At 40.8% G+C, this 13680-nt stretch overlaps 1 protein-coding gene across 1 annotated transcript; it reads right to left on the bottom strand.

Moving 5' to 3' along the window:
* Nucleotides 1-1202: 1202 nt before the first annotated feature.
* Nucleotides 1203-11688, bottom strand: LOC139469850 (uncharacterized). The gene is made up of 8 exons (XM_071252159.1): nucleotides 11606-11688; nucleotides 10440-10511; nucleotides 9073-9144; nucleotides 8478-8520; nucleotides 5226-5500; nucleotides 4395-4633; nucleotides 2208-3090; nucleotides 1203-1617 (listed from the first exon to the last, which is right to left on the bottom strand). Exons 2-8 carry the CDS (start codon nucleotides 10450-10452, stop codon nucleotides 1379-1381), a joined length of 1764 nt encoding a protein of 587 aa, XP_071108260.1. The 5' UTR covers nucleotides 10453-10511; nucleotides 11606-11688; the 3' UTR covers nucleotides 1203-1378.
* Between the last annotated feature and the right edge of the window lie 1992 nt (nucleotides 11689-13680).

The following is a 13680-nucleotide window of genomic DNA, read 5'->3' as shown; positions in this document are numbered from 1 at the left end:
GGAATCATCGATAATCGATTTTAAATCCAATAATATCGCTGTATGAATTTATATACAAAAAAGTTCCATCACTGTATGAGGGGCACTATACAAAGTGCATTGTATGCAACATATGTGATGTCATCTTCCAAGCAAACCATTTCATGTTCCCTTGGGGGGCACGGGTGGCCCAGTCGTGTAAGGCGCTGCGATTCGCTGTGCAGGGTTGCGTCCCTTGGGCATGCCAGAAACCTATGAGTGCGGGTTCGAATCCCGGTTCGCCCCGATTATGTTTCTAGGTTTGTCAGCACCATACCCGTGCTCGTGGGTTTCACCGAAGTGGTAAACGTCTGAGACCTGCATCACTTCGGGCTTTCCTCCCACATTAAGCTGACACGCCGCGATATAACTGGAATACTGTTGCATTAAACCCAACTCACTCACTCATGTTCCCTTGTGTTCCCTTGTTTCTAGAAATCCACTCGATTAAATGACTCAGACAGGGATTGAACCACCAACCTTCCTCTCTCCTGGCAGGCGCTTTATCCACTAGACCACGGATGAGGTCCTGAGTATAGAATGTTTGATACCGCTGATGAGTAGATAGACGACATGCCGACAGATGTTCTTGTGAATTTTAACCACAGGATGTCTGTGTTCATATCAATTTACTGTTGTAAACTAAACCTCTAAACCACGGGGGCGGTTTAAGTTTATTTATTTTTAATTTATTGTACGGATACAGTTTTTATTATCGGTATAACCGAGGCAATATCTATTATAGATATTACGGTAGCATTTGTTTTGTAGATATCAAGAAGGCAGTTTTGATTGTAGATACCGAGGCGGTATTTATTGTAGATATTAACGAGTTTATATTGTAGTGAGTGAGTTGGGTTTTGCGCCGCTTTTAACAGTATTCCAGTTATATCACGGCGTGTCAGCTTAATGTGGGTGAAAAGCCCGAAATGTTGCTGACGTTTACCACTTCGGTGAAACCCACGAGCACGGGTATGGTGCTGACAAACCTAGAAACATAATCGGGGCGACCAGGGATTCGAACCCACAATCATAGGTTTCTGGTGTGCCCAAGGGACGCAACTCTGCACAGCAAATCGTGGCGCCTCAGACGACTGGGCCACCCGTGCCCCCGGAGAAAACGGAGAAAATTATTTGTAGCTATTACAGAAGCATTTTTTGTTCAGATATTGCAACATTAGTATTTATTAATCTGGAGTGTCATTAAGTTACGAATACATATCCAACTCCGGATAAACAAGGCGAGGGTGAAATATAAAAAAATGTATGTAAGTTTGACTGTCATAAGGTCTTCCCACAGATGACGGCTAATGGACCTTTAACCGTATTTGTTGAAATTAGAATTAAATCTATCTTTTATCTACAAATTCTTTTGCTTAAAATAAACGTCTTTGGTTAGCATGGAAATCACACACGGGACTGACATCTTTTCGTGAAATTGTGTTCCTTTAACATCAGACACCATCCTGGACATTTTCCAGCTGACCTGTCCAAGCAAGGACGTTAGCGGTATTTTAAAGACGTCCTCAGACAGCATCACCTTGGTGAGACACTGTATCATCCAAGACCCCTCTCTCGCATTCCGCCATGCGAAGTGCCCTGCAACATGAAAGTCGTGAGTGTTACAATACTTCGCTTCAACCCCGTTTATTGCGTTACCTACGTACAATACGTAAATGTTACGGGGATTAATTTCCGAAATAAGACCAACACCGGTTACATATGTCAGAACACCAATTCTGTGTTGGTTTCGTAATTGTTTGAATCTCGCAAGATGTCGTATATATGAGTGAGTGAGTGAGTATGTTTTTACGCCGCTTTTAGCAATATTCCAGCAATATCACGGCGGGGGACACCAGAAATGGGCTTCACACATTGTACCCTTGTCGAACCCGTGTCTTCGGCGTGCCGAGCGAACACTTTAACTTCTAGTCTACCCCACCGCCCCATGTCGTATATAAGGACTTATATACTACTCACAAGAGGCTAAGGACCTCCTGATTCATTCATAATATTACAATTCATCTGTCATGTCATAACAGATATGAAATAATCTGGGTTGAATCAGCACAGATAAATGCAACTGTGCTTATGATGAAACTCGGGAATATCAGTCCACCAGCAGAAACATCGACCCAGTTCAAGTAAAAATAGATTGTCAATGCCAGAGAATAACTAGTCTAGAATACCTGGAGGCGCGGCGTACAGAACCAGGAAGTCCTTGTAGATGGGTGATGGGGAGATGGTAGTGAGATATCGCGGCCGTTCTTTCCCTTGTTGGTCTTTGACGCTTGTCGATGCATTCTGATCCCCCTGTTCCTTGTGTTCCTGTTCTTGTTTGTGTTCATGCTCCTTAGCTTCCTCCTGTTCTTGGTTAAGTTCATGGTCTTCACCATGTTTCGGTGCTTGTTTGTGTTCATGCTCCTTAGCTTCCTCCTGTTCTTGGTTATGTTCATGGTCTTCACCATGTTTCTGTGCTTGTTTGTGTTCATGCTCCTCCTCACCCTTCTGTTCTTTGTGAAGTTCATGGTCTTCACCATGTTTCTGTGCTTGTTTGTGTTCATGCTCCTTAGCTTCCTCCTGTTCTTGGCTATGTTCAAGGTCTTCACCATGTTTCTGTGCTTGTTTGTGTTCATGCTCCTCCTCATCCTTCTGTTCTTGGCTATGTTCAAGGTCTTCACCATGTTTCTGTGCTTGTTTGTGTTCATGCTCCTCCTCCTCCTTCTGTTCTTGGCTATGTTCAAGGTCTTCACCATGTTTCTGTGCTTGTTTGTGTTCATGCTCCTCCTCCTCCTTCTGTTCTTGGCTATGTTCAAGGTCTTCACCATGTTTCTGTGCTTGTTTGTGTTCATGCTCCTCCTCATCCTTCTGTTCTTGGTTATGTTCATGGTCTTCACCATGTTTCTGTTCTTGTTTGTGTTTATGGTCCCTCTCATGTTCATGTTCTTGCTCTTCGTCGACACAACCAGGTACAGCATCCACGGCAGATGTTTCTCGTGTTGTTTTTACTTTTTTCTTTTTTTCTAATACTGTAATGTATGCTGGGTCAGCAAAGTGACCTCCTCGACAGGCCTGAAATATGGAAATACCCTACAAATGGATATTGTTTTCATTATGTGTTATTATGTTGAAGATGTAGAGAGATTAAGTGACACATCCCTTTTAACAGTTAGATCGCCGCATGTCAGCTTAATGTGAGTGGAAAGCCCAAAGTGATGCAGGTCTAAGACGTTTACCACTTTGGTGAAACCCACGAGCACGGGTATGGTAAAACACACGTAGACACATAATCGGGGCTAACCGGGATTCAAACCCACGATCACTGGTTTCTGCATAGAGAACAGTGGCGCCCTAGACAACTGGTCCACCCGTGTCCCTGACGTTATGGAGGATAGCTGATAAGGTACTGGCCATTTCATATAGTGGTGTTTTTTATATATTGCAATACAGGCTTCATAAGCTACCAAGAAATACAAGTTTAAATCTATCAGTGTTTCTAATACTTTTCCCTGGTCGCCAACAGTGGATTTTGTCATAGATCTTTCATTAAAACCTTGAACAGTTTTCAAGTGGATCGGCATGTTTGTCATTGAAATGAAGAACATGAGCATTTCATCTTAAAGATCTTAAAGAGCTGTTATTTTGTTTTGATTCCAGGCATTACTTTAAAATTCTTGTTTTTCACAAGAGCGATTATATGTGAAGATATACCATCATTAACACCAAATTTACAATCAAGTCAAGCTAATTATGAGCCACATTGAGTCACATCAATATCCAGTATCAAATGATATTTGCAAGACACCCGGTGACATGTTACACTGACGTCAATGGTACCCATACCATATACAAAGACACCAGATTTATGTTAGACTGAGGGTTGTACTAAAATCGTTGGTAAAGACAAGAGTGAGTGAGTGAGTATGGTTTTACGCCGCTTTTAGCAATATTCCAGCAATATCACGACGGGGGACACCAGAAATGGGCTTCACACATTGTACCCATTTTGGGAATCGAACCCGGATCTTCGGCGTGACGAGCGAATGCTTTAACCACTAGGCTACCCGACCGCCCCTGACAAGAAAGAAGTACAAGTAACTATCACAACAAAAGAATCATAATGTAGCTATCTGCCTGTTCGCCCTGATACAACACAAAACCATAGCTGTTAATAAAACAATGGTGAAGTAATGTCCATATATGATCCCTAACACCCAATGCAAGTAAGTTGTAGGCAGAAACATTATTGCCAAGTCTATGAAAATCCTTTTTGACTATCAGAGAAAGCAGCATGGACTGAATGATCCCTTTGCATGTAATATGAACTACTTTCTATCAAAGTTAAGAATGTGAGGTGTAGAGAATGGTTTGTTGACCTGTAAGAATACCAGCCTAGGTTTCCCCTCCAGTTCAGGGCAGCATTCGTCGTTGAAGATGCTCAGAAGGTACCGAGTGGGGACAACTTCGCCGTCTGTGCCACATATGATGTCATGTCGTATCATTGACTCTTCTTTCTGTGTCTTTCTGGGTAAAAATATTTCATTATCCCCATGCGACAGGATGGCACATGCAAAGCAGTCGACCTGGTTCAGATCGTACTTTTTGTTGCCGGCAACTGTGGAGGAGTCATAAAAACATAAAAAAAAATTGAATGTGCATTGTATACAAACAGTTCCAATTACTTTACGACTGACATTAGAAACTAGTTAAGCAAATTATATTGCACAAATCGAAAAATACTGTCTAAAGACAACTTTCATAATTAACGGTGATGGTGATACAAACATAACTGACCCGTGAAGATCCGGGGTACAATAGGTCTTCAGCAACCCATGCTTGTACAATAGGTCTTCAGCAACCCATGCTTGTACAATAGGTCGTCAGCAACCCATGCTTGCTGTTAAAGGCGACTATGGTTGTCGTACGAGGTGACTAACGGGATTGGGTGGTCAGGCTCGCTGACTTGGTTGATGCATGTCATCGATCCCAATTGCATGGATCGAAGCTCATATTATTCACTGGATCGTCTAGTCCAGACTTTATTATTTACAGACCGCCGTCATATAGCTGGAATATTCCTGAGTGCGATGTTCAACAACAAACCAACCAACCAACAAACAAACAAACATAACTTAAATAGGTACTAAAAGATTATGTAATCTTATCATAATAAAATTGATGCAAACGGAGACAATGTGACGGCTTACTTGTTTGAAGTGTGTGCACCATTTGACGTGCTGTCAGATTTTCATAATACTTGGTCTCAAATCCCAGATGTTTGAAAATCTTCAAAAGATTACGTGCATCTTCTTTTGCACCTTCCCTATCTGACAATTTGGACCTTGGGTCGAACTCTTCATTATTGATGATGACAGCCAGACCCTTTTCTTTGGAGGAAAACGTGTACACGTCTTCGTCGTCATGGGGTGCAACGGGTGGCGTCTGTGGCATCTCCCTCTTTCGAACGTGTGGTTTAAATATGCTGCATGGAATCAAACCGGATACACCTCGTCATCGTTACAGAATCATACCATATACAACTCGTCAGCATTACAGAATCAAACCATATACAACTCGTCAGCATTACAGAGTCAAAACATATACAACTCGTCATCGTTACAGAATCATACCATATACAACTCGTCATCGTTACAGAATCACACCACATACAACTCGTCATCGTTACAGAATCATACCATATACAACTCGTCATCGTTACAGAATCATACCTTATACAACTCGTCATCGTAACAGAATCATACCATATACAACTCGTCAGCATTACTGAATCATACCATATACAACTCGTCATCGTTACAGAATCATACCATATACAACTCGTCATCGTTACAGAATCATACCACATACAACTCGTCATCACCACAGAATCGAACCATATACAACTCGTCATCACCACAGAATCGAACCATATACAACTCGTCATCGTTACTGAATCATACCATATACAACTCGTCATCGTTACTGAATCATACCATATACAACTTGTCATCACCACAGAATCATACCATATACAACTCGTCATCGTTACAGAATCATACCATATACAAATCGTTAGCATTACAGAATCAAACCATATACAACTCGTCAGCATTACAGAGTCAAACCATATACAACTCGTCATCGTTACTGAATCATACCATATACAACTCGTCATCACCACAGAATCATACCATATACAACTCGTCATCACCACAGAATCAAACCATTTACAACTCGTCATCACCACAGAATCATACCATATACAACTCGTCATCACCACAGAATCAAACCATATACAACTCGTCATCACCACAGAATCATACCATATACAACTCGTCATCGTTACTGAATCATACCATATACAACTCGTCATCGTTACAGAATCATACCATATACAACTCGTCATCGTTACTGAATCATACCATATACAACTCGTCATCACCACAGAATCATACCATATACAACTCGTCATCGTTACTGAATCATACCATATACAACTCGTCATCACCACAGAATCATACCATATACAACTCGTCATCGTTACTGAATCATACCATATACAACTCGTCATCACCACAGAATCATACCATATACAACTCGTCATCACCACAGAATCAAACCATTTACAACTCGTCATCACCACAGAATCATACCATATACAACTCGTCATCACCACAGAATCAAACCATTTACAACTCGTCATCACCACAGAATCATACCATATACAACTCGTCATCACCACAGAATCAAACCATATACAACTCGTCATCGTTACAGAATCATACCATATACAACTCGTCATCGTTACAGAATCATACCATATACAACTCGTCATCGTTACAGAATCATACCATATACAACTCGTCATCGTTACTGAATCATACCATATACAACTCGTCATCACCACAGAATCATACCATATACAACTCGTCATCGTTACTGAATCATACCATATACAACTCGTCATCACCACAGAATCATACCATATACAACTCGTCATCGTTACTGAATCATACCATATACAACTCGTCATCACCACAGAATCATACCATATACAACTCGTCATCACCACAGAATCAAACCATTTACAACTCGTCATCACCACAGAATCATACCATATACAACTCGTCATCACCACAGAATCAAACCATATACAACTCGTCATCGTTACAGAATCATACCATATACAAATCGTTAGCATTACAAAATCAAACCATATACAACTCGTCAGCATTACAAAGTCATACCATATACAACTCGTCATCGTTACAGAATCATACCATATACAACTCGTCATCGTTACTGAATCATACCATATACAACTCGTCATCGTTACAGAATCATACCATATACAACTCGTCATCGTTACTGAATCATACCATATACAACTCGTCATCACCACAGAATCATACCATATACAACTCGTCATCGTTACTGAATCATACCATATACAACTCGTCATCACCACAGAATCATACCATATACAACTCGTCATCGTTACTGAATCATACCATATACAACTCGTCATCACCACAGAATCATACCATATACAACTCGTCATCACCACAGAATCAAACCATATACAACTCGTCATCACCACAGAATCATACCATATACAAATCGTTAGCATTACAGAATCAAACCATATACAACTCGTCAGCATTACAGAGTCAAACCATATACAACTTGTCATCGTTACTGAATCAAACCGGTATTTATGTACAAAGCATAAGCATTGATGAAGTGTTTAAAGTGATTCTGCAGTAGATGATATTGGAGTGTAAAGTATTATTGTCTTATTGTCTATTCTGTAGAATAGAAAGTGAGAACAGCAGGATGAAGGACAAACGAACTGCATGCGAATATTAGATATCAGTACCATAGGGAATAGTTTTGCTACCAAATATCAGGTCGCATAGATCAACATAAATTCAAATTCAAATTCTATGATACTCAAACCTATGATATTCCTATTTCATTCTTTATGTAGAAATGACGACACCGGGTTCATTTTGTGGGTGAGCATGACCTACCTACCTCAGATCACTAACATCGGTCGTTTGAAGGTCAACCAAATGGAAAACATTGGTTTTGCAGATTTTGTTGTTATGATTCGTCTACTACATAACATTTCATCTGCTTTTTTTTATTGCATTAGAAGGGATGATGCCATCTAAATTGATTATCAACTTGTGTTTAAGATCCTTTATACAATGCTTACTGTTGCTGATAGGCTTATTTAGAAGCTCTAATGCAGAGAGAAAGATGAGTTCGGACACACACACACCAAAGGTCAGTTTTGTTGATGTTATTTGTAAGCTATTTGCAAAACAAAAATCTACACATATTTGCCAGAAACGTATTATGCAAATAAAAACGACAGAACACTTTCAATATTCATATAAACTCTAATTCTAATGATCAAACTCCAACTTTCTTAGAAGGAAACGTCAACTTACTGAATGAATTTCTGGAAATATTTTCTAAATGAGCCATCTGTGTCTGACAAAGAAAAAAGTATAGTTGATAATCATATGTAAGATGTGATATAACGAGAAGCTCAGGGATCTCCGTAGGTTGTTTCCACGAGCAAAATCAGTGTTGGTTACATGCATCCTACATAATTTAGACACTAGTTATTTTGGTCGCACAATGAATGGATCAACTGAACATGACCAAACAGAAATTGACAATGAAGGCAATATTGTCAATATCAATCCTAATGAGTAGGAATATGTTTGTCTTTGTGGCACTTTCGAAAATGTGATTGTCGTCTGAGTAGCTCAGAACATGGTCTCATCTGATTAGTAACGAAAGATTTAAGGACTAAGTCCTCAAAAGCAAAGTATGAAGACATTTTGTCGTCATGAAGTACTAAAGGTGGACATTTTAGATACCGCCACTTACCAGAATCATATGAAAGATGTATTTGGCCATGGAGAAGTTGAGCGATATTCCGTACAGCAAATGCAATACGGCTGAAATTCTTACGATATTTATCTATTTATCTAGATGATATTTCATATGTATTTAAAAATCAGATTGTGTACAAACCATCTATGGTTCCATCGTCCAATACCCCCTCCTCTGGAACCTCACGCTTTGGAGCTTCATCTCCATTATTATCTGTGAGAAACAGGAGATTATTTGATATTCCTATTCAAAGGAACAAGAAATGAGTGAAAATGCACAAAACTGATGTAAGCATGTTTATAGTTATTTCCTTTGTAAACCAAAAAATGCAATAACGTACGTTAAAAGAACGATAATCTGTTTTGAAGATTATTCAGTGATACACATGTGAGGAAGACTACATTTAGTGCCGGATGGATGCTACGTCACTTGGAACATTAGGGTTTCGTTTGTCCATGCTTTGCTCAGGTTTACTGGATGTCATGTAATAGGTACCTGCTTTGTAACGTCAGTTAATAGGTACCTGCTTTGTAACGTCGGTTAATAGGTACATCCTATGTCACGTCAGTTAATAGGTACCTGCTGTGTGATGTCAGTTAATAGGTACCTGCTGTGTGATGTCAGTTTATAGGTACCTGCTTTGTAACGTCGGTTTATAGGTACCTGCTGTGTAATGACAGTTAATAGGTACATCCTTTGTCACGCCAGTTAATAGGTACCTGCTTTTTAACGTCAGTACATAGGTACCTCCTTTGTAACGTCAGGTAATAGGTACCTGCTTTGTAACGTCAGTTAATAGGTACCTGCTTTGTAACGTCAGTTAATAGGTACCTGCTTTGTACACGATTTCTTACATCAAAAAATAAATTTCAATGCAAAATTATGTTTGTTTTACTTTATTATTTTTATCATGATTATCAAAGAGGTCTCCTTTAAATGAGGCAACTCTCGTTTTAACGCCGCTTTTAAGATTATTATAGAATCCTAATTGGTGCGACACGGTGATTCGAAATCACAAACAGTGGATCCTGGTAGGTAAGGGAGATAATCCAGTAGATTTTGACGCTAACCTCAACTGCACTACCAGATGACCCATAAACAGTGTGATATTGTATAAGATAAATACAAAAGTGAGTGAGTGAGTGAGTTTGGTTTAACGCCGCTTTTAACAGTATTCCAGTTATATCACGGCGTGTCAGCTTAATGTGGGAGGAAAGCCCGAAGTGATGCAGGTCTCAGACGTTTACCACTTCGGCGAAACCCACGAGCACGGGTATGGTGCTGACAAACCTAGAAACATAATCTGGGCGAACCGGGATTCGAACCCACATTAATACAAAAGAATAAACATTCAAAGCAAGATTGACAAGAATGTATCACTGCACAGACTCGAGTCGACGAGTCAGAGATTCATGCTTGCATCTTCCAGCTGATAAGGAAATATAATTAACGTACTTATCCTCAACACTGTAGGTATAGGAACAGTGTAACATGGGGCAATCTCTTACCGCTCTCTTCCATTCTGTAGCTGCACAGGAAAGTGTTGATCTTATGGTCTATGTTACTGTTGAAGACGGTACCTGGAACAAGCATACATATATATACATGATATATTTATAAAAAGCACATGAAACAACGTTAACAAGAAAGTATGAATGTAACAACAGTATTACATACATGATAGTGAGTGTGTGAACCGCGTTCCTTTGTACAACAGCGCAGCGTGAAACACATACCAGTCGACAAAAGGCAGTTCACTTTGAAATTCAGCTAAGAAATATACATTGTCATTTATGGCTAAGGAGTGGTCACCCCTGCGTATTACACTGACACTGTGCTGATGTTTGTTTTGTTTAATCATTCATTGAAGTGTGGAACACCAACTGACAAACGAGTCCTACATCACATTCATTTATTACTCAAACGTACGCACATCGACGAGGTTAGCGATAGGATATGTATAATGCGTACACAGAGGATAATAGTCCTTTTTAAGGGCAGTTCAATACACGGAAGTTGCCTGTGGAATGACGTGTTTGTTGTTGGATGTTTGTGTTGTATTAACCTGTCTCCAGGGAGACCGCATATTTGTGAACCACAAGTAGGTCAGTTAACAGCTGATGGCCATATTCACGTGGACCTATTCGAGGGTCCAGTCACAAGAGTGAATCTCCCGAGGATGACAAACAAGTATAGTCATAATCCAGATTGCGAATCCGAAAGTAGAAGAATCCAAAGAATGCACCGGCTAAATTTTTCCTTTTTCTCAGTCTTTCGTGAAATATTAAATTTCCTTGAGCTGGCCTAGTTTGTAAGTCTACACCATTAGTTGCAACATTATCCACAAGTACATGAGAGTTTAAAAATATACAGTTAGGGTGTCTTAGGTGAGTTGAGATGCTGAGTTAACAATAAAGGTGGATAGTCAACTAGATATGGAGAGCAAGAGACTGGCTGTAAGTCTATGTATCCCACCCCACACCTTCCTAGTGGTATGCAAAACAACGATGTATCCTTACAGAATGTAACCTAATCAACAACAAGCCCACATTTAGTTTTGCATCCTTTTGATGATTACTTATATTGAAATAATTAAAATAAAAACGTATTCAGCTTATGTAGCTCAATCCATGTCTATATATACACGTTAACTTTAGTTTTACCCTATCCTTACCTTCCTGTTGCACTGCACAGGACGTTGAGCCAGCTGCATGTAACCCACCTTCTTTTCACACAATGGACATCTCTGTCACGGGCGAACAAACTCTAAGGAAGCAATGGAGTACATGCCTTGATGAAGCATTCCACTCCCTGATCGTATTACTGATCGTGTTCGTACTGTCGAGCTTTCAATGTATTCTTCTGGTTGTAATCATAGATTTCTATTTGTATTCGTAATTGATTTCGTGCAGAAATGATATATTCCGATTTAAATTCACGAGGGGAGTCGACATAAGACACATGGAGATGTTTGATCACTAGTGTTTCTTAATATGGGACCGCCTCCTTGGTGTAGTGGATAGAGCGTCTGTCCGGAGAACGGCGTTAAACCCAACTCAGTCAGTGGTGCAGAAGTGCAGCGGGTGTCATCTACCACTCGAACGTTGAACTCAGCTCAGAAGGTCACTGATGTCATTGATGACTAAGCTTTTTCTCACTTTTGTATTATTTGTTTACACATGTATATAAAGTGGTGAATTTCCTCGCGATAATATGTCATTCTCCAGGAAACCTCGATACTTCTTGAAAGTTGCCCTACAGGGTTGTATGCCTGCTTTATGTGATCCATATATAGATCAAGGCTATATCTCGCGTAATAGCTTCCTCTTTGCTTTACAGCAGTTTAACGAGAACGTTTTCCTGGAAATGGCTGAGAGCGAGAAGGTCTTTTTTTTCTCCAGAAATAGCGTGGCGGGGGGAAGTCTTTTCCTAGAAATAGCTGGGAGTGGGAAGGTCTTTTCCTAGAAATAGCTGGGAGGGGGAAGGTCTTTTCCTAGAAATAGCTGGGAGGGGGAAGATCTTTTCCTAAAAATAGCTGAGAGCGGGAAGGTCTTTTCAAGAAATAGTTGGGAGCGGGAAGGTCTTTTCAAGAAATAGTTTGGAGCGGGAAGGTCTTTTCCTCGAAATGGCTGGGAGCGGGAAGGTCTTTCCTGGAAATAGCTTGGAGCGGGAAGGTCTTTTCCTACAAAATAGCTGGGAGTGGGAAGGTCTTTCCTGGAAATAGCTGGGAGCGGGAAGGTCTTTCCCTCGAAATGGCTGGGAGCGGGAAGGTCTTTCCTGGAAATAGCTGGGAGTGGGAAGGTCTTTCCTGGAAATAGCTGGGAGCGGGAAGGTCTTTCCCTCGAAATGGCTGGGAGCGGGAAGGTCTTTTCCTAGAAATAGCTGGGAGCGGGAAGGTCTTTTCCTAGAAATAGCTGGGAGGGGGAAGGTCTTTATCCTAGAAATAGCGGGGAGGGGGAAGGTCTTTTCCTAGAAATAGCTGGGAGCGGGAAGGTCTTTTCCTAGAAATAGCTGGGAGGGGGAAGGTCTTTTCCTAGAAATAGCTGGGAGGGGGAAGATCTTTTCCTAAAAATAGCTGAGAGCGGGAAGGTCTTTTCAAGAAATAGTTGGGAGCGGGAAGGTCTTTTCAAGAAATAGTTTGGAGCGGGAAGGTCTTTTCCTCGAAATGGCTGGGAGCGGGAAGGTCTTTCCTGGAAATAGCTTGGAGCGGGAAGGTCTTTTCCTACAAAATAGCTGGGAGTGGGAAGGTCTTTCCTGGAAATAGCTGGGAGCGGGAAGGTCTTTCCCTCGAAATGGCTGGGAGCGGGAAGGTCTTTCCTGGAAATAGCTTGGAGCGGGAAGATCTTTTCCTCGAAATGGCTGGGAAGGGGAAGGTCTTTTCCTCGAAATAGCTGGGAGCGGGAAGGTCTTTTCCTAGAAATAGCTGGGAGCGGGAAGGTCTTTTCCTAGAAATAGCTGGGAGGGGGAAGGTCTTTATCCTAGAAATAGCGGGGAGGGGGAAGGTCTTTTCCTAGAAATAGCTGGGAGCGGGAAGGTCTTTTCCTAGAAATAGCTGGGAGGGGGAAGGTCTTTATCCTAGAAATAGCGGGGAGGGGGAAGGTCTTTTCCTAGAAATAGCTGGGAGTTAGGTGACAAAGCATTCGTAAGACACCATAGCCAGAGCGTGTCATAATTTGCATTATATAGCTGCGTATTGAGTTGTTAGTAGATAAATACCTGTTTCGGTATGCATTTCCTTTTCATTCCAAG

The sequence above is a fragment of the Haliotis cracherodii genome, unplaced genomic scaffold (assembly GCF_022045235.1).
Source record: "Haliotis cracherodii isolate W230 unplaced genomic scaffold, xgHalCrac1.p SCAF_2, whole genome shotgun sequence".
Lineage (NCBI taxonomy): Eukaryota > Metazoa > Mollusca > Gastropoda > Lepetellida > Haliotidae > Haliotis > Haliotis cracherodii.
Note: the sequence above shows the minus strand (reverse complement) of the source record. Positions and strands in the feature narration are given on the sequence as shown.

Excerpts from the sequence above, each read along its gene's own strand:
- LOC139469850 (XM_071252159.1), bottom strand. Across the intron at positions 8,521-9,072 it reads GGACGATGGAACCATAGATG|ACACAGATGGCTCATTTAGA; the intron begins GTTTGTACACAA and ends TTTCTTTGTCAG. Across the intron at positions 3,091-4,394 it reads CTAGGCTGGTATTCTTACAG|GCCTGTCGAGGAGGTCACTT; the intron begins GTCAACAAACCA and ends TCCATATTTCAG.